The 25,697-nt window shown below is 50.5% G+C and overlaps 2 protein-coding genes across 4 annotated transcripts in view; both read right to left on the bottom strand.

The window, feature by feature from the left end:
- Positions 1 to 979: 979 nt before the first annotated feature.
- Positions 980 to 22,036, bottom strand: Tmem191c (transmembrane protein 191C). 3 transcript variants are annotated; one of them, XM_030249067.1, is made up of 10 exons: positions 20,568 to 22,036; positions 3,173 to 3,575; positions 2,754 to 3,007; positions 2,602 to 2,679; positions 2,391 to 2,447; positions 2,240 to 2,299; positions 2,049 to 2,113; positions 1,900 to 1,972; positions 1,750 to 1,790; positions 980 to 1,669 (listed from the first exon to the last, which is right to left on the bottom strand). In XM_030249067.1, exons 5-10 carry the CDS (start codon positions 2,412 to 2,414, stop codon positions 1,465 to 1,467), a joined length of 468 nt encoding a protein of 155 aa, XP_030104927.1. In that variant the 5' UTR covers positions 2,415 to 2,447; positions 2,602 to 2,679; positions 2,754 to 3,007; positions 3,173 to 3,575; positions 20,568 to 22,036; the 3' UTR covers positions 980 to 1,464. The 3 variants fall into 3 exon arrangements, with proteins under 3 accessions (XP_030104927.1, NP_803424.2, XP_030104928.1); NM_177473.3 differs by lacking the exon at positions 20,568 to 22,036 and having other exon boundaries at positions 2,754 to 2,804; positions 2,884 to 3,007; positions 3,173 to 3,341; XM_030249068.1 differs by lacking the exons at positions 2,602 to 2,679; positions 20,568 to 22,036 and having other exon boundaries at positions 3,173 to 3,356.
- Positions 16,211 to 25,697, bottom strand: part of Hic2 (hypermethylated in cancer 2) — a 29,844-nt gene continuing 20,357 nt past the window's right edge. Inside the window, exons 2-3 of the mRNA NM_178922.3 lie at positions 24,575 to 24,673; positions 16,211 to 22,306 (exon numbers count right to left, since the gene is read on the bottom strand). Of these exons, the coding sequence (NP_849253.2) occupies positions 20,473 to 22,306; positions 24,575 to 24,600 (1,860 nt within the window). The 5' untranslated portion in view covers positions 24,601 to 24,673 and the 3' untranslated portion in view covers positions 16,211 to 20,472. The remainder of the gene's footprint in view (positions 22,307 to 24,574; positions 24,674 to 25,697) is intronic.

Raw genomic sequence — 25,697 nt, 5'->3', positions numbered from 1 at the left:
TTGGTGGTCTGGCACCCATAGACACATTTGTTTGAATGCTTGGCCATAGGGAGTGGCTCTATTAGAAGGTGTAGCCTGTGGGAGTAGGTGTGGCCTTGTCACAAGTGTGTCACTCTAGGGGTGGGCTCTGAGGTCTCAAATGCTCAACCTGAACACTATGGCACACAGTCTCCTTCTGCTGCCTGTGAATCAAGATGTAGGACTCTCAGCTCCTTCTCCAGCACCATGTCTGTCTGGACACTGCCATGCCTCCCACCATGATGATAATGGGCTAAACCTCTGAAACTGTAAGCCAGTGCCAATTAAATGTTTTCCTTTATAAGCATCGTCATGGTCATGGCGTCTCTTCACAGCAATGAAACCCTAAGTAAGACAATGACTATACCTGGTGCTCAGTTAGGGAACAAGAGGGCAGTAAGAATCCCTGAGCAGGAATTCCGGGATGTTGTCAAACACTGTGTGTGAATATTGGAAATTGACCACCCAGTTTCCTGAGACAGTTCCCATTAGCTGGAGCTCACTAATTCACACTTGTCTCTACCTCTCCAACAAGGGGTCACTGACATTACCACCACATCCAGCCTTTTTACATAGGTTCTTAGGGTCAGACACAGGACCTTATGTTTGCAAGGCAGTGAGAGACACCAGTGCATACAACTGATAGGTCGCTGCACGCTACAGAACCTAAACCACATCAGGTGCTTTCTCCAAGTTAAACAGACCATTCCAAGGTACTTTACAGACCACTCTGTTAGGCCGTTAAGGGAGTCTCCAATGAACTTAACAGAAAAAGCTGTAATTGTTTAAATGCTGTGGTTATAGCTTAGCATTCACAAGTGCTGAGCTGAGTTCAATCCCCAGAACAGAATAAACCATCCCTGGTGGCTCATGCCTATAATCCACTCAGGAGCAGGGAGGTAGGTCAAGGTCACTCAGCTGTATAGTGAGTTCAAAGCTGGGATGAAACCCCACACACCTATAAATAAACAAGTAGTCTAGAGTTTATTGGAAATTCAACCCAGATTAATTTCCACTCAGCAGGGCAATCCTTATCTACTGCATGTTCCCCACAAAGCCCACGGTGGCAAGCATACACTACCCGGTGTGTTCAGATGCTGTGAGGGAGGTATGGCGAACTCGAACCTGCCCAAGAGGGAACCCCAACGTTGAAGTAGATCTGGAGTAACTGTGCATCCGCATCCAGGGAAAATAATCCACCCACTACGGAGGGGACCCGACAGGCCAGCACCCACACCCATCCTACCCAAAGCTCAGGTTCAGAAGAGCCCCCTAGAGGGGTCAGGCTGCGGCCTGGACACAAGCAGCCCCGCCACAGACAGGCACCCCTGCACTCAGGTGATATCGGAACAGACGAACTTCACCCCCACCCTTTTCATATAAGCAGGCACCCAGAAAACACAAAGGAGACAGAGGTACAAGCGGCCAAAGCCGACATGATGCACTCTAGGCAGGCAGCAATCCGCGCGCACGCAGCTCAAGTAAAGGCGACAGCGTGTAGCGCAGCCGGCGGAAGACCGCGTCAGAGCCGAGACTCTGGAGCCCCGGGCCAACGGCGTCAGGCTTCGCCAGCACCACGTAAATCAGCGGCAGCACCAGGAAACCCAGCGGGAGCAGCAGCAACGTCTGCAGTGCGCTCAGCGCCCACAGCCTGCAGAACCACCAACGGACAGGTGGGTGGTGGCTCTGGGACCCGGAACCCGGACCGCCCAACCCCCACTAGCCACTCACCTGAGGCTTCCCGCGCCTGTACCACCGAACAGTCGCTTTTCCTGCAGAGAAAGGGCTGTATCCAGTTTTTTGCCTGGGCAGCCGCTAGGCTCTAGCCAAATCTAGTGGGCAGGTACCAGCTTCAGCCCGCGCTTCCCAGCCCACGCTCACGCAGTCAGCCCTGGCCACCTCCTCCATGAGTGAGCCCGCGCAGTCCTGCACCGGACGAGGCTCTGAGTTCCACCTGCAGGACAGGCGCGGAGATGAGCCACCAGGCTGGGCCTAGCACCTTCCGACGCCCTCCAAGTCCCAATTCTTACGGTTCCGAGCCACCGCGCGTAGCCTCCAGCGCAGCTGCTGCCTCCATCACTTTCCCCTGCAGCTCCTGAAGGATGGCAATAGGGATTCAGGGCAGAGGATGCGCTACATCGCGAGTCAGAGAGTAAGGAAGAAAGAGTCGAGGCCGCAGGGCATTCGAAAGAGAACCGCTGTCAGAAACGAGGGGTCACACCTGCAGGACTCCACTCTGCTCCTGGAAGCTGGCCCAGGCCTCTTCTGTCCGCTGCGCACCCTAGAAGCCAGGGGCTTGGTATGAGCATCGCAATGACAGGCCCTCCCCACACGCCTTCCCCCCCCCCCCCAGAGTCCAGCGCCATTCGCACCTGCCGCAGGTCCTCTGCCTGCATGCTGAATTTGGCCTCCGCCAGCTCCAGATGTTTCTTCGGGAGGATTCAAGTGATGTCAAGAACCTGAAGTCCTCGCACACCACTGGGCCTCGAGGCTCGGTCCCCGGCCTTGAAGGCTGATACTCTGCCCACAAATGCACATAACCCTGCCCACAGCCATACTCCGCCCACAGCCCCGCCCAAGTACCTGCAGCGCCACAAGCTGGTTCCCTAGTTGCTGCTCCGCTCGCTGTTGACTTAGCTGCTCCCCTCCATAGTAGAAAAGCTGGGGACCGAACTCGTGAGTGCCTGGCTCAAGGATCTTGGGGACTAGGGCATGATCTGAGACACTGCACGTACCTGACTGGACAGTTCCTCCCACTGTTCCTGCAGCTTCCGATTGTGTTGCTCCTGCGAACAGGGTCCAGGCTGTCTAGGCCCCTCCTCCAGCCTAGCCACCCCGGGAGCCGCCTCTTGCTCTTGCCCGCACCAGGTCCTGCCGGTGCTGCTCCGCCGCCTCCAGCAGCCCACGAGCCCGCTCCGCACGCTCCCGTGCCGCCTCACATGCCTCGCCTCGAATGGCTCGTGATGCTTGACTTCGTCTCCGCTGCAGGCTACACGGGGGAGGGGGAGAGGGGGCGGAGAATTGGTCTGGGATAAAACCAGGGAGCAAGATATTTTGGGAAGGAGCCGCCACCAGCCTGAGAGTTCCAGACTAGGGTCCCACTGCCTGGAGCGAGACTGCCAACAAGCCTGCCGGGGCCTCGGTGCCCTCGCACCTGCGCTCGCGCTCCCGCAGCTCCTCCAGGCGCCCGGTGAGGCTCTCGCTCTCGGCTTCCAGCCCACGCACCAGCTCTTCTAGCTCCTGCTTCCGCAGGCGGCCATCTCGGTTGTCCTTCTGCAGCTGCAGCAGCTGCTCCTGCGGCTCAGTCATGGCTCCAGAGCTCCGCCCCGACCTCCACCGCCTGGGTAACTTGGTGGCCCGCGTCACAATAGGCAGCAGAGGGCGCCCGAACCCAACCGAGACGGATCACGCCCGACCAATTCAGGTATACAAAGCCGGGCTTGGTTGCCCACATCTGTAATTCTATCTCTTGGAGGTGTGAGGGCACGAAGATCAGGAGTTCAAGGTCATCCTTTGCTACATACGGAGTTTGAAATTAGCCAAGGCTACATGCGGACCTGTCTCAAAAAAAAGAAAAACAAAACAAAAAACAAAAATATCACAGTCCAGATCTGATTGGTAAAAAGTTACTAAAGTTCTAAGGAAGGACCAGACTTGATGGTCCGTACCTTGTAATCCCAAAATACTAGAGGCTGAGGCAAGATCACCTAGAGTTCAAGGTCAGCCTAGAGGTCTAAACAAGACCCTGACTCAAAAGAAAATGAGGGCCGGGTGTGGTGGCCCACGCCTTTAATCCCAGCACTTGGGAGGCAGAGGCAGGCGGATTTCTGAGTTCAAGGCCAGCCTAGTCTACAGCCTGAGTTCCAGGACAGCCAGGGCTACACAGAGAAACCCTGTCTCGAAAAAACAAACAAACAAACAAAAACCAAAGAAAAAAAGAAAGAAAAAATGAGAGGGTTTGAGAGATGGCTCAATGGTTAAGAGCACTGACTGCTCTTCCAGAGGTTCTGAGTTCAATTTCCAGCAACCACATGGTGATCCACAACCATCTATAATGGGATCTGATACCCTCTTCCGGTGTGTCTGAAGACAGCTATAGTGTGTGAGTGTGTGTGTATGTGTGTGTGTAATCTTTTTTTTTTTTTTTTTTTTTAAAGAAGGACTGAAGACATGGCTCAGCGGTTAAGAGTATTGACTGCTCTTCTAGAGGTCATAAGTTCAATTCCCAGAAATCACATAGTGGCTCACAACCATTTGTAATGGGATCTGATGCCCTCAAGACAGTGACAATGTACTCATATAAATAAAAATAAATAAGTCTTTAAAAATAAATAAATTAGCCAGGCGGTGGTGGCACACGCCTTTAATCCCAGCACTCGGGAGGCAGAGGCAGGCGCATTTCTGAGTTCGAGGCCAGCCTGGTCTACAGAGTGAGTTCCAGGACAGCCAGGGCTATACAGAGAAATCCTGTCTCAAAAAAAAAATAATAATAATAATAAATAAAAATAAATAAATCTTAAGAGCCACAGTAGCTGTAACTACTGTAACTACAGGCTAAACCAGGTGTGCCTCACCTTAGATTCTGAGTGACCAAGCAGGGAGTGCTAAACTTTTGAGAAAAACATTTTTTTGTTGCTGTTGTTTTTTCGAGACAGGGTTTCTCTGTGTAGCCCTGGCTGTCCTGGAACTCACTTTTGTAGACCAGGCTGGCCTTGAACTCAGAAATCTGCCTGCCTCTGCCTCCCAAGTGCTGGGATTAAAGGCATGCGCCACCGTGCCCGGCTTGAGAAAAACATTTAAAATTAAAATTTTTAATGTTTTTCTCCCCCATGTGCTATGAAACTTTGTCGTGGTCTCAGTGGCTGGATTTTCCCTAGCATAGTGCCGTGCTGAGTGGTGCTGAAGGACCTGGGAGGACCTGGGTGCTAGGGTGGCCTGATGGTCTCTTTTCTCCATGGTTTCAGCTCTAGAGAACCTTTGATTGGGCTTGTGTGGTATGAGTAAGAAAAGGAGGGATGTAGTTTTGTGATCTAGGGGTTCTGTTAGCTCAAGGGGTCTCATTCTGCAGCCAGGCTGGTCTTGACACAACCCCTTACTTCCCTAGGAACCTGCTTAATCATTTTCTTCAATTTATTTCTCTCTCTCTCTCTCTCTGTGTGTGTGTGTGTGTGTGTGTGTGTGTGTGTGTGTGTGTGTGTATACCACATCTGTGCAAATGCCTCAGCAGTCCATCAGATCCCTTGAAGCTGGAATTCCAGCAGTTGTGAGCCACCTATGTGGGTGATGGGAACTAAAGTCAGTGCTCTGGAAGAGCAACAAGTGCTCCTAACTGCACACTGGACCTTTTCACACTCTGTGGTGATATAATCTCTCTAAAGATTTTAAGAAGCTAATTTATTCCATAATTTAGAGGACATACTTTCTGGATGCTGTAATAAACCATTACAGCTTCATTAGATAGCCTGGGGCAGGAATCCTGCTGCAAATTCATAGCCAGCCTTTGCTACAGGGTGAGACTTTGTCTCAAACAGCCCCTCCAAAAAAACAAAAACAAAAACAATGAGTGCTTTTTGCTATGAATGGGCTGGGATATTGGTCAATGGAATCCCTGCACACACAAGGTTCAATTCCCAGTATCACGCACCAAGACATCAATTATTGATTTACAGGAAGGGCTGTGGGTTTTGATAGCTCTGGCTAAGCTGGGATTCCCCAGTGCTGTCAACATAACTCGGATTCCCAGACTCCAGTGCTGCCTCATCTCGTCCACACAAGAAGTTCAAAGCTCCAGGCCTCTGAAGCCCTTCTGGCCCCAGTAATTTGGGAGAAGGTGTGAATACTTGATTTTTGTATTTTCTGGGCTGGGCTGGAGGTGAGCCTCCCAGACAAGTGTCTCCCTCTGAGCCACGCACCCCTGGGCTTCCCTCTCCGTGCCTTTTCTGTTCACAGGCTCTTCCCAAAGCAACTCTCCCTCAGCCAGCGTCCCTTCCTCCCCTTCGGCCTTTGACCGCTCACTTCATAAGCCACCCAGCACACCTGCAGCTTACTTACTGAGTTTTGCTAATCTAGGATTCTTTTTTCTTTTGTTTGATTTTGTTTTCTTTTATTACCTTGGAGACAGGGTCTCATGTTACTCATACTAGCCTGAAACTCAACTGTGTACCAAGGATGACTTAGGACTCCCCCACCTCCACTGCCTGTGCTCACACCACAGGCTTCACCTCTGGGGCTGGCCTTTTTTTTTTTTTTAATGGTCAAATGTGTTGCTTATAAAATAAAACAAAAATAAGGTTCTTGCTAAGTAACCTTGGCTACTGTAGACCAGGTTAGCCTCCAAACTGGCAATCTTATCTTCGTGTCCAAAGCTTTAGACCACCATCCCCAGATAAAAACTGGCAGAAGAAAACACTGTTTCACACCAAAAGGTAGCCAATGGGGCAAGGTAGAGAAACCAACTTAGGATATGGGAAAGGAAAGGAGCCCCTCCCTTCCTGAGATCTCTCAACTGCTGTCAACACTTGCTGTGGAGGGTCTACACACAAATAAATAAGCCCTTCATTTATAGATACTGATTGCTAACGTAGTAATGAACTAGGCTTATGTGTGACCTTGAGTGGGCATACACACACTCAAAAATGTATGCACGTGCAAGAACATACACACGCACGCACACGCACACACACACACACACACATGAGCATCTCCGTTAACTCTGCTTCTTGTCTCATCAGCAATAGCCTTGTCAGGTGCCCCTCTGAAAACACCCTGTGATCTCCCATCTCAGGCTCTTTGGGCCAGCCTTTGACGATAATAGCTTCAAATCCTACCTGTGACCATTGTAAAGAATGACATTTGACTCTACCTTAAAAGCCATTGTTGAAACCGTTCCCTCAGAGAAGTTCCTCAAGACTCAATGTTCTAAAGTGAAGCTGTTAAGACTCAGGAAGTCTTGGGAGACAGAGGCAGGCGGATTTCTGAGTTCAAGCCCAGCCTGGTTTACAAAGTGAGTTCCAGGACAGCCAGGGCTATACAGAGAAACCCTGTCTCGAAAAACCAAAAAAAAAAAAAAAGAAAAAAAAGAAAAAGACTCAAGAAGTCAAGGGCTGTAGGGAGGTGGTGGCACACACCTTTTATCCCAGAGCTTGGGAGACAGGGGCAGGTGGAACTCTAAGAAAGTTCTACAGAGTAAGTTCCCAGATAGCCAGGGCTACACAGAGAAAACCAAACCAAACCTAATCAACAAAAGACTCAGGAAGTGCCTGAAGCTGACCAGATTCATGAGACCCTTCCTTCCTCAAGGTTCCATGAGTAAAATCCTGCTGAGACAGAGACCAGCCAAGCTACCTGGAAGAGGTTCAGACTAACTCAGTTTCCTAGAAGAGACTCTACATCTGTTGAGCTGCCTGCAGGCTGTGTGGTACACTGCAGTTCCCAGCTTTCAGGAGCTGTCACCCATGCCAGGGTGGGTTTTCTGAGGTGCAGCTGTCTTTGAGTCATTTCTGTTCCTTTTAGGCGACTCAAACTTCTTTGGTTCGCTGCCTGCTTCAACACGTGGGGCTTTGACGGCAGCATGCACGCTTTGGTTTAGAGCCATCAGTTCCCTGAGGCCAGAAGACATTTGTAGCTCTGTCTTTTTCTTTGAGGAGCCCACACCTATTCTCTGGGCTAAGTCGTTCCTTCTGAGCACCCAGGCTTTATCTTACCCACATGCTTAAAGTCTGTATTTATTACTGTAATTAGGCCAGTGATGTGCTCAGGAAGTCCCTCACTGTATAATCTACAGACCCACAGTGAAAGGCAGAGCTCACATGTGCCCCCCAACATCAAAGACATACAAAACAGTACGTTTAATTTAGGTTTTTGTTTTGCTTTTCGAGACAGGATTTCTCTGTATAGCCCTGGCTGTCCTGGAACTCACTTTGTAGACCAGGCTGGCCTCAAACTCAGAAATACGCCTGCCTCTGCCTCCTGAGTACTGGGATTAAAGGCGTGCACCACCACCGTCTGGCTTAATTTAGTTTTTTTGTTTTTTAGATTTATTTATTTATTATATGTAAAGTACACTGTAGCTGTCTTCAGACGCACCAGAAGAGGCATCGGATCTCATTACAGGTGGTTGTGAGCCACCATGTGGTTGCTGGGATTTGAACTTCCGACCTTCGGAAGAGCAGTCGGGTGCTCTTACCCACTGAGCCATCTCACCAGCCCCTTAATATAGTTTTTAATGTGTGTGTTTTATCAGCATGTCCATGCACCATGTACATGCAGTGTCCATGAAGGCCAGAAGAGGGCATCAGATGCCCTAAAATGAATTACAGATGGCTTTGAGCTTTGGGTGCTGGGAATCCAATCACAATCGCTTGGAAAACTGCTGAGCCATCTCTCCAGCCCCTAAAAGTTTAGTAAAACTTCAACTCTCCCTCACACTGGCCAATGCTCTTCTGTGTCAAAGCCTTAAGTGTATGGCCTGAGCTGAGGTCCCTAAAAGGCTGCTGCATGTGACAGAAACAAGCTGCGGCCCAACTCCCTGGTAACAGCTACACAAGATAACAGCAACTGAGGGCTCAGGTGGTTTGCCCTGTCCGCAACATAGGTAGGCCTTGTCCTAGCTGCAAACTCAGGCCACACACACCTTATACACAGTCACACAGACAGATTGTGAAGCACTGCACACTGCTGGCCAGATCTGGACTCAGGCTCGCCTGGGAAGGATGGCCCCGGTCCGAGGCTTTCTCCCTGCTACCCAGGGGCCATCCCCTGCCTTGGAAGGAATCAGTACGCCAATCAGGGAGACAGTCAACATTCTCACTCCCTAACATGACATCTTATTTGCTCTCTGGCCATACTGGCATCTCCTTAGAGTTCACTCGGCCTTCTCCATCTCTCACCCAAGGTCCTAAATTCCCGATGACAAACACCTGTCCACCTTGATGGTCACCTGCATTAGAAAAACCCTGCAGCAGCTTCTGCTGGCCCTGCCCAGCCCCCAGGACTCCCTTTGCTGGTCCTTCTCTGATTCTTCTAGCCTCATACCCCTAGCCTGCCCCCAATTCCTATTGCAAACCGCTGACCTCTCTCTCCCACAGACTTCTCACAAGTGGGAAGCCCCCTGCCTCTGCCTACTGTGCCTTGATTACTGTTTGCCCAACACTGAGGTTTGAGGAGGCTGCCCTGTGCCGCCTGCTTCTTACACCTTCATCAACACCGTTTCAGACTGGATGATCAAGGTCTGCTTGCCTCGAGTCCCTACTAAACCTTCCTAAACCCTTCCTTGACTGTGACTTCACAAAACACAAGTTCAAGCCAGTCCTCACTGAGGTCCGGGGCACAAACACCTGCCACCTGTTGCTCTCCAGACATGCACCTGCCAGAGAGTCTCTGCTTCCCCCTCTTTCCAGCATCCCAGCACCTCAAATATAATCCATCCTTCCCAATTCTGTCACTTTGTCCTTGGTACTCAGCACTGGGCAGCCACAGAAACCCAGCTAGGATGGTGCCCAGAACGTAAGATAATGTACGTACAAACAGATGGCTGCTTCTGATACAGGAACCTGGCAAGTTGACGGAGGACACAGGCTCTTGCTGGGAGAAGCTAGTATTCAAAAGCCAGGTAGATGTGGCGCAGGCTCCCCGTGTCCTCTCACTGCCCACCTCCCTCAACCCCACAGTGACACAGCTGGGCAGCTGTAAGCTCACTGGGCCACTGGAGAGCCAAGCAAGCAGCCATTATTCTTTCCAACTTTAAGTCTCAGTGTTGTTCCCTGTTCTTACCAGGGGTGCTAGAGGCTGGTTACAGGGGTGCTAGGGGCTGGTTACAGGGGTGCTAGGGGCTGGTTACAGGGGTGCTAGAGGCTGGTTACAGGGGTGCTAGGGGCTGGTTACAGGGGTGCTAGAGGCTGGTTACAGGGGTGCTAGGGGCTGGTTACAGGGGTGCTAGGGGCTGGTTACAGGGGTGCTAGGGGCTGGTTACAGGGGTGCTAGGGGCTGGTTACAGGGGTGCTAGAGGCTGGTTACAGGGGTACTAGGGGCTGGTTACAGGGGTGCTAGAGGCTGGTTACAGGGGTGCTAGGGGCTGGTTACAGGGGTGCTAGGGGCTGGTTACAGGGGTGCTAGAGGCTGGTTACAGGGGTGCTAGGGGCTGGTTACAGGGGTGCTAGAGGCTGGTTACAGGGGTGCTAGGGGCTGGTTACAGGGGTGCTAGGGGCTGGTTACAGGGGTGCTAGAGGCAAGGTTACAGATACCTTGGATATCTTAATGATATGGTTTGACCCCACACTGTGAGAAGGTCAGAGGTGAGATGGATTATTGATGGCACACTGAGGAACCCCAATATCTGCTATCTGATCCTGTGCACTGGGCCCCGAGCTACATCTGTCCACATTGAACCCCAGACCTGCCCTACAGTAGCCACTTCATCAAAGCGAGTGGATACTATAATGGCAGAAAGGTACACTTGAAACTTCATTACTGAAGTCAAGCGGGGCTGAGACTTGCCTTGTACACTGTTGATGTGAGTGAGTATGGATACACATACTAAATTACACTGCACACATGGCAGGTAAAGAGCAACTTGCTGCAATCTGTTCTCTCCTTCAATTATGTGCGGCCCAAGGAGCACACCCAGCTTGTAGCAAGCCTCTCCATCCACCAAGTCAGCCTCCAGCCTGTGCTTTAGACTTAGGGCCCCTCATGCCCTATGCACCACCCAAAATTCCAACAAGTGCCAGATAACTACCCCCATTCTTGTACACAATGTTCATTCTCCAGGACACCAACCCAATTGTTTCTACATCTAAGAAGCAACTTTGAGTCCTCTTCCAATACTCAAGTGACACTAGAGACACCATTGTGTTACAGGCCTTCAGGGTCAGGGCTGGCTGTCTGCAGGTCCCCAGCATCTTATTCAGAACTTAAGGAAAATGATACAAACAGTATTCACAGCAAAGCCCAGTGAGGATGGGAGGGGAGTGAGGTTCACAGCCAGCTCAATGTGAGAAGAAACACAAAGGATGTGTATGGGGTCTATACAGAGGAGCTAGTTGCTAAGGGGCAGTGGTGCTCTATTTTGATTGACAGGCTAAATTATATATCTCTGTTTGCATATGTACCTTCCCATAATGCATCTGATTTTAGTCATATCCATACAACTATACATAAGATGGTAAATAGGAGACTCTCTAAACTTTAAGAATACCTTACTGCACATGAACTCAAACTAGTTCAGACCAGTTGACCTTCTTATTCTCATGCCTGGACATAACTACGGTACAGGCCAGGAGTGCCTTTAATCCCAACAGGCAGGCAGGACTACACAGTGAGTTCTAGGCCAGACTTTTTCAACAATAAAACATCTCGAGTATCACTGCCTAGAATCTGTTTGATGGTCATATAAGGAGAAACCCCATTGGTGGAGGGTCCTAGGTTGGTCATATAAGGAGAAACCCCATTGGTGGAGGGTCCTAGGTTGCTGACAGGTTGATAGATGTGTGTACATTATCCATGCGGGGAAACCTGCCGATTGTGTTATCAGAAGAGGGTTATGAACACGTGGCCTCAGACTGCATGCTGACTCACTAGCACTGGCTAAGACCGGGAAGAGTGTACATGAGAGCCCTGGTACAGGAGCTGGGTGGCAGCTGCCCTTCCAGAGACTAAGGAAGCATGCTGGGCTCCTCTGAGATAGCTTGCATACGCCACAGTCTGACAGAAGCCAGCAATGATGGTTCTTCAGTACTAGGTATACCCTGGGGTGATCAGTTTTGTTACCTGTGGTCAGAAAGAAAACTGATATTAGTAGGTTGACCTCAAAATTATATGAGGCTGACATTTTTATAAATTTGCTGGCCAGCAGTTGTACCAAGAAATGTATGAGCTTTGGCTACAGGACTATTGCCCCAACTCTGCAGCAGGGCCAGCATTTATCCAGTGCCCTGAGAGCATCCAAGTATGTCCTTGATGCACCTGCCTTCCCTCAGCCCAACCATACTCCCTCCCTCCCTCAGTGACTTTGGTGAGCTTCCGGGTCTAGGGGACCATCTAACTGACCCCCAGCTGGCTACAGCTGAAAACAGGCTGGCCTGAGGGAGGCAGGAAGACAGCATGGATCATGGGCACAGCTACAGGCTCACAAACCCACAGCGGCCCAGGCTAGTTGATTGCACATGTGTCCAGATGTTTCTACTCAAAATCTGGGACTCGAGACAGACCACCACACCTGATCTCCCAGCCTGTGAAGGTGGCAGCACACCCACCACTACTGACAATGGTAATAGTCTGCAGATGGTACCACTACCACCACCATCTGCTTTACACTGGATACTGGGAATGTGACATTCAAAAGTTCCCTTTACAGGTTAGTGAAATAGGAAATGAAGTTGTAAGGACTCCGAACCCAGAACCCAAATAAAGCCAGATGCTATAGTATTTGTCTGAAGTTCCAGGACGTCTGTAGGAAATTGGGAAGAATCCCTAGAAGCCAGTCTCGTGTGCAGAGCAGCCCAAGATGTTTTTCTAAAAAAGTCTCGGGCTGGAGAGAGAACAGTAAGAGCACTGCTCTTCCAGAGGTCCTGAGTTCAGTTCCCAGCAACCACACGGTGGCTCACAACCATCTGCAATGGGATCTGATGCCTTCTTCTGATGTGTCTGAAGACAGCTACAGTGTACTCACATACATAAAATACATAAATCTTTAAAAAAAAAAAGTCTCCTGTGGAAGGTGAGGACTAACACTCAAGGTTGCCCCTGACTTCCATGCACACACTGACACACACAGTCACCCACACCCAGGGGAGCACATGCGTGTACCTTGGCACACCATCTCCCACAGATGAAAAAAGCAGGTTTCGGGGATTGCAGAGATGGCTCAGTGGTTCTGAACACTTGCTGCTCGTGCGGAGGACCCAGGCTTTTGTTGTTTCCCCCACCCCTCCTTTTCTGTGGGTAGAACAAAGTTCCGGGGTGGGAGGATCTGTGATTCTCTAAGCCAGCTGGGGTCCACACAGCTACGCTCCCGTACGCCCCAGCATTTGGGAGGTGGAGATAGGAGAGTCAGAATCATTCTATCCTCAACTATGAAGCTGAAGCCTAGCCTGGATGACATGGGATCCTAAAAGATGAGAGTGTCTTGCCAAGCATGACGGCACAAACCTTTAATCCAGCACTCAGGAGGTAGAGGCAATCAGATCTCTGAGGCCAGTCTGGATTACACAGTGAGTGGCACAATGAGATTCTCAAAAAAAAAAAAAAAAAAAAAAAAAAAAAAAAAAAAAAAGCAAAACAAAACTGTGACACTGTGACTCTTAATCACAAAACTGTGACTCTTAATCACAAGCATAGTCTGGCCCACCAAGCACTTTAACTGCGTTCTACCTTGCTCCTCTTCTGTGATCACATGACATTGTGGTCCTTTACTGCAGTTTATGTCCAGGTCCTGTGGGATTGACACTGTAAGAGGAAGCTATGCTGTCCTGAAGACTGAGCCTGCCTCAGCACTGAGCAGGGCCCTTCGAGGTGAAGTGCAGTAGCTAGAGTTGTCCTAAGCCTCTTCAAATAGACCTGAGAATGAACGAACTGGTGCCAACTCACAAAGCTCGGAGACTGCTCAGTAGCACTGTGTGGTTGGCACTAACAAAGCCAAGCCGCATGTACATTCACCTCCAGAACGGCAGAAGGAAACTGTGAAGGAAACCTAGAAAGGAGCCAGCTAAGGTCACGGTTTGGGGGTGGTGGTGGGAGGGGGCATGTCTTTAAGCTATGTAAGATAGTTGAGCTGGTCATTAAAATTTTTTTAAATTTTGGGGCTAGTGAGATGGCTCAGTGGCTAAGAGCTCTTCAGGAGGTCCTGCAACCACATGGCTCACAACCACCCATAATGTGTTGAGGGGTGGTTTTGTGCACTGTGTATTCAGATGCTGATTACTATACCCAGAGATCTGGTTGTCGTCTGGATATTGGCACTGTCATATCTGGAGCATCTCCTGTCTCAATGATGTATAAAAAAAATTTTTTTCCATCACCTTTGATTGGTTAATAGAGTTGATTCAGCCTATAGCTGGGCAGAATAGAAAGAGGAACATCCAATCTCAGTCAGAGGTCCAAGCAAAGATGGAAGAGGAGAGTGAGCAGAAGGACCAGTCTTCACAGTTAGGGGAGTAATCATGAGGACACACATGGACCAGAGCAAGCCAGGGTAAGACGTGGTAAAGAGCCACGTGGCTGGGAAGTCGGCAGCCATGGAGGGTTAGAACAGATGAGTATCTGCACAGCACAGTGCTGCAGCTTGTTAATAAATCTATTAGGTCTCTGTGCTATTTACCAGGGAGCTAAAACTGGCAAGAGTGCAGTCATAGAAATGCTGGCACTACTTGGGCACAAAAGAGGACTTAGAAAAGCCCCAGGAATTACATCTATAATAATAGGATTCGATCCCCTTCTGGCATGCAGTATATGAGAGAGCACTTATATACATAGATAAATCTTTAATTTAAAAAAAAAAATCAGGGCTGGAGAGATGGCTCAGTGGTTAAGAGCACTGACTGCTCTTCCATAGGTCCTAAGTTCAAATCCCAGCAACAGCATGGTGGCTCACAACCATCCTTAATGAGATCTGATGCCCTCTTCTGGAGTGTCTGAAGACAGCTACAATGTATTTACATATAACAATAAATAAGTCTTTTTTAAAAAAATTTTTTTAAAGGTCATCCCAGTCTATGCAGCAAGTTTCAAGGAAGAGAAGGCTGCATGGTGAGACACTATCTCAAGAACAGAAGGGAGTCAGGGGAAGGAGGAGAGACTATGTCCATGGGAATTTAAAATAAGCAGCCAGGTCTAGGCACCAGCACTTGAGAGTGAGGGATCAAAATTAGGAGTTAGGAGAGAATTCATCTGGCAACGCACATCCAAAAAGCTTGGACCACCATACACCCACCGTGGCGCTCAAGGCTGCCCTGGAAGTCTCTGTAGTCCAAGCTGGCAGAGTGCTGGAATTAAAGGCAGGGGCCACCAAAGCCCAGCAGAAACTAGACTTTATCACGTAAAAAGGTAGGAGCCAAGAACACCCTAGGGAGAGGTCTTGTCTGGTTGGATTCAGACAAAAAAACACGGTATTTTTAAATCTTTAGAAATTTAAGCCAGAGAGATGGCTCATTTGTTGCTCTTGCACAAGACCCAGGGTTTGATGTGCAGCACCCACATGGCAGCTTGCATTCACTAACTCCAGTCGTTGGGTTGGGTATCTGAGGATACCAATCACACATATGGCATACTAACAGACACATCGAAATAAACCCAGCTGGATGTGGGGGTACATGCCCTTAATCTGTTTTCAGAGTTGGGCTTTTTGTCCTGGAGCTTACTCTGTAGACCAGACTAAACTCAGAGATCCACCTGCCTAGGCCAAGATTAAAGGCATACACCTGCCCGACAGTGGTGGCGCACGCCTTTAATCCCAGCACTTGGGAGGCAGAGGCAGGCGGATTTCTGAGTTCGAGGCCCACCTGGTCTACAGAGTGAGTTCCAGGACAGCCAGGGCTATACAGAGAAACCCTGTCTCAAAAAATAAATAAATAAATAAATAAATAAATAAATAAATAAAATAAAGGCATACACCACCACTGCCAGGCTGTGGGCTCCTGGTGTCCACGAATCTATCTCATGCTATCCCACCTTGCAAGCACACACACCTAGAAGTTTGAACCTAGTGTCCTGGCACATGCTAGGTCAACTACTCTTGTCACAAGCCAAGCCCTTTGGAACTGCCTTGATAAAATCAAGCTTACTAAAATTTAGGGCAGCAAAACTAGTTCTGGAGATTAGGTCCACTATGATAGCTCCCATCAGTTGGGTGGCACCGGAGCATGTCTTATACCCAGTGAGGGCAGAGGATCTTCTTTCTGATCTATAGAACAGAATTCCAGGACAGCTAAGACTATGGGGGGAGGGGGGATGTTTGGCCCAGCACTTTTTTGGTTTCAACTGTGGTCCTGGTACTGGCCACACCTCCTCATCCCACCCACCCTAACTGTCCCCGTATCTGCTTTCTGGACAGTCTTAATTAACTTGAGCCAATGTTGCTATGACCATGCCCACATCTAAAGGAGAGTTCCCCCTGGCATGAGTTTGTCCAAGGTCCTGCTCTCCTAAGACTTGGAGGCACCTTGTCAATCTGTCAGAGGGTATAGTCACAGACTCCACATCAGTTTTCAATCAAGCTTTTAATGAAAAGATCATAAAATAACAGTTTCTCATCACTGTACATTAAGACTGCACGCTTTTGAATGGAGAGATTAGTCATGGATAAATCACTCTAACATCGGAGGGCTGCAGAGCTGCAGCTCTGACCTGAATGCATCCATCCAAACTCTTTAGGGAAGTAAACTCAAATCAATGTGATGCGTGGTAATAGGGGTGACCAGTACAGGAGTGCGATCCCAGCATCCCTCCCCTGCTCGGGGAAGGGCATAAAGGACGTCATGATCCCTCTTCCAGTTCCAATTAAATGAAACAGATACCCCATCCCTCCTGAGGTATTTGCAAATGGGATGGATAGAGCCCAACCTGGGGCTCCTGGAGGAAAACGAGTGATGGGTGGGTACAGGGGGTTCCTCTCAGCACCTGGCCCCCATGGGGCCCCACCAAGTGGAGGGGAGGACCCTGGGAACTCTCCCTGACCCAAGTGAGGTCTGTTATGCAGCATTTTTGAGGTCAATAAATTACAGCAATAAATAGCAAGGTGAGGTAGGGGAGGGGTCCCTGGTAGAAAGTTAAAGTAAGGTGACTGAAGCTGCAGGTTTCCTAGGAAGGGGTCCTGGGCAGCACGGATCCACAGCTCCCACCCTTTCCTGGGCTGGAATGTCAGACTGAGGTCGGGTCCCTCTCTATCCCTCATTCCTGGCATCCATTTCATAGGTTCAGTAACATTGGCCCCATCGTGACTGGGGAAAGGAAGACCTTGGTCCCTTTCATCGAGCACAGCAGGGTTTCGAGAGCCTGTCCAGTCTTTACAGGCCTTGCCCTTGGCTTCCACCTTTACTCATAGCGCTTGCTCCCTGAGGCCTGCCCTCCCGGCTGCCCAGGGTTTCCCCTACTCAGGAAGGCAGCAGTCTGCCTGCTGACAGATTGCCCGGCAGATCGCACTCCTGCACAAGGACCTGAGGTCCAGTGAATACTGATAGTGTGGACAGCAGGTGGGGACCTGGCTCCCCTCAGTGTTGATGGACGGAAAACACACTTCCTGGGCCACATGAGGTCAGGAGTCACAGTTGAGGTGTATGGCTATGCTGCAAGTCTGAGATTCTTATGTGTTCATAAGTTCATCTTTTCCTTTTTGCAACCTTGGAAGAGCCCTTGCAGTAGCTCGGTCCGGTGGAAATGGGCACTGGCAGAGCCAGGCCTGCTCCACTGGATTGCCCTAAGTCTGAGAAATAAATACATTCATCACTGCACAAACATTGATACAAAAACAACACTGTTGAGAGTGTCTGCACCATTTGTTAGTAAGGACCAGACTCCAGTCAGACCCTTCTGCTGCCCGGGGTAGGGTACGTGCATGACGGAGTCCACTGAGCTTCATAAAGCTACCTGCTTTTTTGGCTTGAGTGACTCTCAAAGTAACACAAGGCTCATGGGCAGGGCCAAATCCACCCCTTGGGTTCAGCTAGGAAGCCTGGGGGCTGGTCAGCTTGGTGCATGCTCTTTGGTGGCAGCTGAGCTTGAAGAGGCCCCAAAAAATGGGGATGAGGGCTCAGGTGAAGCTAGGGGGACTTCGAGTCCTTACCCAGCACCCAGGGCTGCCTCTGCCCTTGAGCTGCTCAAGGGTCGCCTCAGAAGGACCCAGGTGGGAGGGGAGAGCTTCCCTGGGACTGTTGTAGCTGCTGAGGTCTGAAACTGTATAAGTTTATGTAAACAATGAGATAAATATATTAGTATTTTTTTCTGAGCCCACTGAGGTTCCACACTCATTCAAAATGTGCTTTGGTTTAAAAAATAGGTTTTGTGAATTTGGGTATGAGCTTTTTTTTTTTTTCTTTTGATTTTTTTTTTAACTTTTTTTTTTCTCTACATGACATCTGCTATTTTCTGTTTCCTGTTTCCCCAAAACATTCAGGAATTAAATGACTAAAACAGAGAACTGTTCGCTGCCTTGGCCTCCTATGGCCTGGTTTCCATGAGGCTCTTCTATCTGCACACACACACAGACACACACAGAGACACACTCATAGGCATGCAGCAGTGAGAACAAAGGAAAGAGAATCCAAGTGTGGATCCCACCCATCCCAACAACCCTTAAATCTCAAATAGGAAACTAGTGTTTTGCTTTCTCATTAAAACACAGAAAAGGCTTGGTACAACACTAAGGTGGGTACAATACTCTGTCGCACAGACATGCTCAGTGAGGGGCTCTGCTCCTAGTCCCTGATTTTCTGCAGATGAGGGTACCTACAGCCTGGGAGGCCACACAGACCTTGTGTCCTAGGCCTTAAGTGCTGGTAGGTGGGTGGGTGGGGAGCAGAGGCCAGCATGCCCTGCTATTTCACTGGGTAGAATAGTGCCTGGGCTGCACTCAGATGCTCAGTCAGAGAACTAAGATTCCCAGTGAGGGCTGATGGAGAGCTGGCTCAGTACACAGGCACTATGTGGAGGTTTGGCCAGGTGCCCTCACTCCCACACCCAACACTCTCTGGGTACTGAATGTAGGCTCCAGGGTCTCTGAGGGGTGGAGGCAAGCAGGGGATGACTCTGGAATTTTTTGGTCTGAAGTAAAAATCAAAAGGAAAATGAAAAGCCATGAAGCAACATGATAAGGTCTATAGGCCCATCTGGGACAGAACACAGACACTCTTGGTCTTGCCTTGCCCCTTGCAGAAGCCCATGCAAACATCTGAGGCTGGCTGACACACCCATGGAAGGGTTAGCTTGACCCTGTACTGAGTCAGTATAGGTAGGGGTCAACCATTACCTCTGGCTCTGCTGTAGGTTACCAGACATACCTGAGCTCTGGAGGGGACAGGATGGGGTGGGCTCACTTCCACCTGACCCTGGCTCATAAAAGGGAGCTGCTCCTTCCTAATGGCTTCTGCCTGTTACTCAGATGCCCAGCACCTGCCCCACACACAGCATGCCCTGAGCAGCAGACATCTCTTCAGAGAACACTGGGTCCCACAAGGGGCTTGGGCCAGCCCAAGCCCAGGTTACTCCCACTACAGAAAAACAAAAGCAAGTGGCTCAGCCTCAACTGTACTGGGTATTGAATTCAAGAGGTAGCAAAGGTCAGAAGGCTCCCCACCATGTTCAGTGAGCAAGGAAGTGAAGCATCTGTGCATAAGCAACACACACGCACATGCGCGCGCACACACACACACACACACACACACACACACACGCGCGCGCGCGCGCGCGCGCGCACGCACACACAGATGCGTGTGCACACGAGAGCAAGAGTACCGATGGCTCTGGCACCGAATCTAGCCTCCCCTCCACCCTCTGAAACTTCAGACCTTCCAGTTCCACATCTCAAAAAGGTATATGGGGGAGGGTGTGGTTCTCAATAAAAATAAGTACCTCTAACAAGGGACATTCCTTGGAAATTATGGAAAAGCATATTCTCCTGAGGAAGCCCAGGCAGGCAGGGCTCAGAATCAGGGAAGCCTTTGGGCAAGAAGGGCTTCTGGGCCTTGGAGAGGCAGGTTCAACCATGCCCAAGCACCAGGACTAGGGAAAATGATAGGGAGGGGCAGCTGCCCCGGTTACATTCAGTCTGCAGACCCAGGCTCAACCCCAAAGAGGCAGGAGGAAAATATTGTTCATTTTGGTTTTAAAAAAGAATTTTTAAAAACTGTAAAAAAGAAATAGGAACAGCTCAGTAGGAATAACAGCAATATAGGCCCAGAGGGCTCTTTAGTTGCAGAGAGGTAGGCAATGGGTCACCCTGACTGTTCCAGTGCCAGCTAGCAGTTGCCACCCCAGCTCACAGAGAAAGGAACTGCCACCCAGCACCAGCACCCCAACACCAGAGTCACACTGCACTGCAAAGACACAAGCACACATGCACACACACAGCCGAGGTCCCTGCCAGCTAGGCCTGCTCCAGGCACCACTTTTGGCCACAGGAAACCCTGTGGCCCAGCCCAACCTGCAGGAAAGGAACCAACCAGGCCCCACTGGCACCCACATGATGGACTCCCACCGGCTCTTCAGCAGCTCCTTCAGGGAGCTGGAAAGCCCAGTGGGCCCAGGGAGGTAGAATAGTCACCAGCACCACATGCATAGGGCTAGACTGGTCAGCTTCTCTCTTGGCTTCCCTTGGTATACTGTTGATTAAAGCTCTGGGCGTGAGGAGGCTGGGCCAGAGGGGCTGCCAGGAGCCTCATGTCAGACTTTGGGGCTCAACCCTCCCACCATGCTTCCGTGGGTTCCCAAGTGGCAAGTCTGTAGAGGGCTCCCACGGGTCTTTGGCTTCTAGGAAGGGGAAGTGTGCATGCGCAGGTGGCTGATGAGGTTGCGCTGTTGGGTGAACTTGCCTCCACAGAGCTGGCACTCATAGGGCTTCTCACCTGAGTGCACACGCATGTGCTCTGTGAGGCGGTACTGGCGAGTGAAACGCATACCACACTCATCACAGGCAAAGGGCTTCAGGCCCAGGTGGCTCCGCATGTGGCGTGTCATAGTGCCTCGCTGTGTGAACATCTTTCCACAAATGTTGCAGGGGAACGGACGGGTCAACCAGTGTGTCTTCTCGTGTTGCCGCAGTGTGGCTGGGTCCTTGTAGGTCTTCTCACAAACTGAGCACTTGAAAGGACGAGAGTCAGCTGTGTAGGCTGCACTAGGTGTTGACAGGTCCTCAGCCTCCTCCTCGGCACCCCCACTGCCGGTCTCATAAGCCCCTTCTTCCTTGATGAATAACTCCTCCTCCGTGTGTGTCTCCACGTGAGCATTGAGCTGCTCAGAGCTGGGGAAGCCCTTGGCACAGGGGATGCACACATAAACATTGTCCCCATATGACACTGTCTCATAGCCTTCCTGCCGGTATACATAGTGGGCGCCAGTATGGCCGCTGCCCCCCTCACTCCCACTCTGCCCACTGTCCTCACTCCCATCTTTGCCATTCTCCTCCTCCTCCTTGCAGGGGAATGACTGCTCCCCATACGATGCACTGGGGCCACCTCCACCAGCACTGCTAGCCAGAACGCCATTGGGAACCCTGTCCCCAGTCCCTTCACCTTCTTCCCCTGGGCAGGAACCCTTAGATCCTGTTTCTCTCCTATCAAAGGGGGACCCAGCCACAGGTTCCTTTTTGTTCCAATCTTTTTTGCGGGCTGAATGCCGGAGGCTCTTGCGAGGCTGCCCACCCTGTCCTTCCAGCAGACTCAGGTGGTTTTCCTCAGCCCCTTCCACATCCATGGGCTCCTCAGGAGTGGCCCCCAGCTCAACAAATGAGGCACTATTGCCGACAGGCAGGGCAGAGGTCGATGTGGGTGCGGGTGACTCTCGCTGGCTGTCACTCAGCTGGGCTGGGTCCTCGGGTGTGAGGTGGGGGCCAGGGGTTGTAGGAGGTAAGGGTGGGCTCTTCTTGGACAGGTCCAAGCCCAGCTCCTGCTCACAGCCCCCACTACTCCCATTGGTGCTGGTGCTGCAGCCCCCCAAGCCCATCTCCCCACCAGCTGGACCCCCCAAGCCCAGGCCGTGTGTGCTCTCCTGAGTGGAGGTGCCCAGAAAAAGCTCATCATCTGAGCCTTTGGCCTGAGGGAGCTCCTGGGGAGCAGGGTGTCCTTTACGCACATCTACAAGCCCTGGAAATCGAGCCTGGATGACAGAGGCTGTGGACAGCCGCTGACTGCGGGTTGGTCGCCCTATGCCAGCAGTACCCACTCGTCCAGGGCCAAAGGGCTTGCCAGCTCGCTTCAGTTTGCGGCGACAGAGGGCTGCCAACTCAGGCAGCTGGAGGTAGCTGGCAGCAGTGAGTAGAGTGCTGAAGTTTGGCTCAGATGGCTGGTCACTGGGCAGGAGCTTGCCTGTGTAGATGAAGTCCAGGATCTGCTGGAACACAGTGGAGCTGACCATGTCTGTGTCTAAGTTGATGAGGTTATCATGCAGGACCAGGGACTTGAAGTAGATGCTGCTAGCAGCCAGGACATTCTTGTGGGCCCGGAAGATAGAGTTCTCCACCATGATGATGACGTCACACAGGAAGCCCTTGGCCCTCTGCTGGTTCAGCTGTAGCAGGAGCTGTTTTGAATGGCTGGGAAGCTCCATGTCTGGCCCCATGTCCCTGTGCCCTGCCCACGGGCACCACCTGTGGGCAAGAACAGGCAGGATAGATAGTTAACCTGCAACCTGCACGAAGGCCTGGCACAGGGTATGTACTGAGCCCACCGGATTCCACCCTCCTCAGGCACAGTGTACAGGACAGATTTCATTATGTATAAGACCGTGTCCTCTCATTTCCTGCCAACTACTCACATGGAAAAAGAGGTCATGACAAATACAGGTGCCAAGCAAAACCCAAGGTGTATAGGCTAGGTAGAGGGCTTATTGGCTAAGTGCACTTGCTGTTCTTCAAATCATCTGTAAGTCTGATTCCCAGGATCTGATGCCCTCTTATTAACTCTGCAAGCAGCAGGCACTCAAGCAGTTATATACATGCAGGCAAAGCACTCACATACATAAAAATAAATCTAGAAATGTTAATGGGGTTTGAATTTTCCTTTGTTACTCTTTCAGGTATGAAAGAAGTCATTCACAGGTCAGAGGTCACAAAGAGAACCTACAAAAATGACTGGCAGCTGGCCAGTCCAGGCGTAAACCCACCCCACGGGACTGGTCTTCCCACACTTACACACACACACACACACACACACACACAAATTTTTTTAAACTAAAAGGTTAAAATTTAAAAGATAAAAAGGAAAAAAAATGGGGGTGGGTGGCTATGGGGGACTTTTGGTATAGCATTGGAAATGTAAATGAGCTAAATACCTAATAAAAAATGGAAAAGAAAAAAAAAAGGAAAAAAAAACCCCACCCAAAAAAAAAAAAAAAAAAAAACAGCCAGACAAACAAACAAGTAAACAAAAGACAACCAAAACTCAAAAAAACTATGAGCCAAACCAAATTTTTTTGCTAGCCTCTGGCCCACAACCTCTGTTCTATCCTGGGATACCTTTCAAATACTCCGCCAGGCAGCCAAGGCGTTCTCATTTGCTAACTCCTAGTCCTGACCCAAATACTGATCCTCCCTCCCATAACTGCTGGGTTCTTACAAGCTCACCACCATCCAGGAGTATAGAGACAGTGGGCACTGTCCAAGCCTGTGAGCCCTGTGCCCTTTCTAGTACTGTCTACCATCTGGAGCCTGGGAAAGGCAGCAAGCTGGTCCTTCCAAACAGGCTACATAGACTCCAGCTGCAGTGACTAAGTAATAAGCACACGGATGCCTCTCGTCTTCAAAGGAATCTATCAGCAATAGTGTGTCCAAGTGAGATCCCACCTGTAAAGAGCTCTCCAGGAGAACAAGGGCGGCAAGTGTACCGAAGGCCCCAGGAGGTCAGAAGTATACCTCAGCGGCACTCTTGACTCCACATGGCCTGCCTTAACTTCCATCCAATAGAATGGGCCACACCAGTGCCCAAGGAGACCCAAAGTTTCCTGAGGTCACAAGCCATGGGGACTCAGCTGCCAGCCCTGCAACATCAGTGCCCACAGCAAAAGTCTGGGGGCTCTGGTAGCTTACACAGAGAACTATGAGCCTCCAACTCAGGGTCTAATTTCTTTCTTTGAGACAGGATCTCCCTTTGGAACCCTACCTGGTCTGGAATTTGATGTATAGACCAAGCTGTCCTTGGCTCAGAAGAAATCACTCTTCCTCTGCCTCCCAAGCACCGGTATTAAAGGACTGTGCTGTGCATACCATGCCTGGCTTCCATGTAGCTAAACTGAAGCTCACTACCACCCCAAATGCCCTGCCCTTTCCTCAAAATGTTCCCAGTCCTGTCTTCTTCTAGGGTAGGCCTGCTTCTCTTCAACCCAACACACTGTAAAACTAACAATCTGCCCTGTTCAGAGAAGGAAGCTAATAACCCAGCACACTGTGAGTCAACAGAAACGTTACAGGAATGCTAACACTCGGTCCTACCAGCACCTGCCAGAGGGCTCTGCCTGCCTGCCCCTTGCCCACAACAGCTGAAGCACATCAGTGGGATACTGAGTGGCTGGAGATGAGGAAAACCAAGGCTTCTCCACATGCTAAGTAGAAACAAAGAGCCTAAGGTATGATTTCCACACAGGCCCTATATATCAGCCCCAAGGCAATGGCAGTGCCAGCTCTGCCAGCAATAATAGCTGGTACCTCAGGCCTACCAAGAGAAATAAAAGAAAAGCTATATGTGGCCAAGGCCTGGGCCACAAGTCCTAGACACCCCACATGCTGCCTGCCTGCACTGTGCACATATAGCAACCTGAATTCTGAGGGCCAGGACAGAATGTATACTGCAAAGCTGTATGAGAGACCCAGGAAGCCCCAAGGACTGGAAACCAGTGGTGATTCTTCCTCTCCCAGGCCTACCGGAGTGCCAGGGGCCCAGAAACCATGTGAGCAGCAGCCGGCGGGGGGTGGCCTCCTCGAGTGCACAGACTTCCTGAGGGTGCATCAAAGCCTGGTTACCTGGAGAAAAAAAAGCAGGCATCAGTGAGGGACGGAGGAGAAGAGAGGAACAAGGGGTGGGGGGGTCTCTACTCCCAAAGAGGTTCACAAACACCTGAGGCAACAAAGCAAGAGGAAAAAAAATGAGACACACATACACACACACCAAAAAAAGAGAGACCTTGTTTTAGATATGAGCAGCTAGGTGGCATTATGTAGCCTTTAAAGCACATTGTAAATGTCCCTTGCCTTTAATCCCAGCACTCCCAGAGGCAGGTGGGTATCTGTAAGTTCGAGGCCAGCCTGCTCTATGTAAGAGGGTTCCTGTCGAAAGGAAAGGAAAGGAAAGGAAAGGAAAGGAAAGGAAAGGAAAGGAAAGGAAAGGAAAGGAAAGGAAAAGAAAGGAAAAGAAAGGAAAGGAAAGGAAAGGATACAGGGAGGGGGCATCTTAGGAGGCTAAAGGCAAGACACAGCTGGCTGTCAGGAGGCTAGGGCAAGGCTGGCCATATTTACATAACAAAAGGTCAAAACCAGGAGCCACTTGTGGAAGGGCTATTTATAAGAGCCAATCTGCCTCTACTGCCTCTTTCCCCTTCTTTCCTTGGCAACAGGGCTCTTCTGTCTACAGGCTCAACTCAGCACAACAACCAACAGCAACCGGGTGAGGGGTGCTCTCTGCCGCCATCACTCTGTGTTCTACAAGAGGAGGGATCTTGAGGTTCTGGATCCCTGTACTCCATACAGAACGGCAGCCTGGTCTCCCCTGGAACAAGCAGGGGTAGGAGGAGCCTGCAGCAGGCAAGAATCCATCTCTGACAGCCCTTCCCCCACACCATCCCTAGGGCCAGAGGACAGGTCCTTCAGGAATGTGACCAGACCTGGGGTATAGACCTTAGACTGAGGCCTCGGTCCTTGGCTTCAGGCTCAGCTGTCTCTCCAGCCCTAGAAGCAGCTCCCATTTCAGAGTGGGCTCAAAATCCCAGAGGTCACAGAACAAAGAACCAGCTCTGAGCTCCATGTTTCATGAGCTGGTCACCCAAGAGGG

The sequence above is a fragment of the Mus musculus genome, chromosome 16, assembly GCF_000001635.26.
Source record: "Mus musculus strain C57BL/6J chromosome 16, GRCm38.p6 C57BL/6J".
Lineage (NCBI taxonomy): Eukaryota > Metazoa > Chordata > Mammalia > Rodentia > Muridae > Mus > Mus musculus.
The sequence above is the reverse complement of the archived record's forward strand: the minus strand, read 5'-3'. Positions and strand labels throughout refer to the sequence as shown.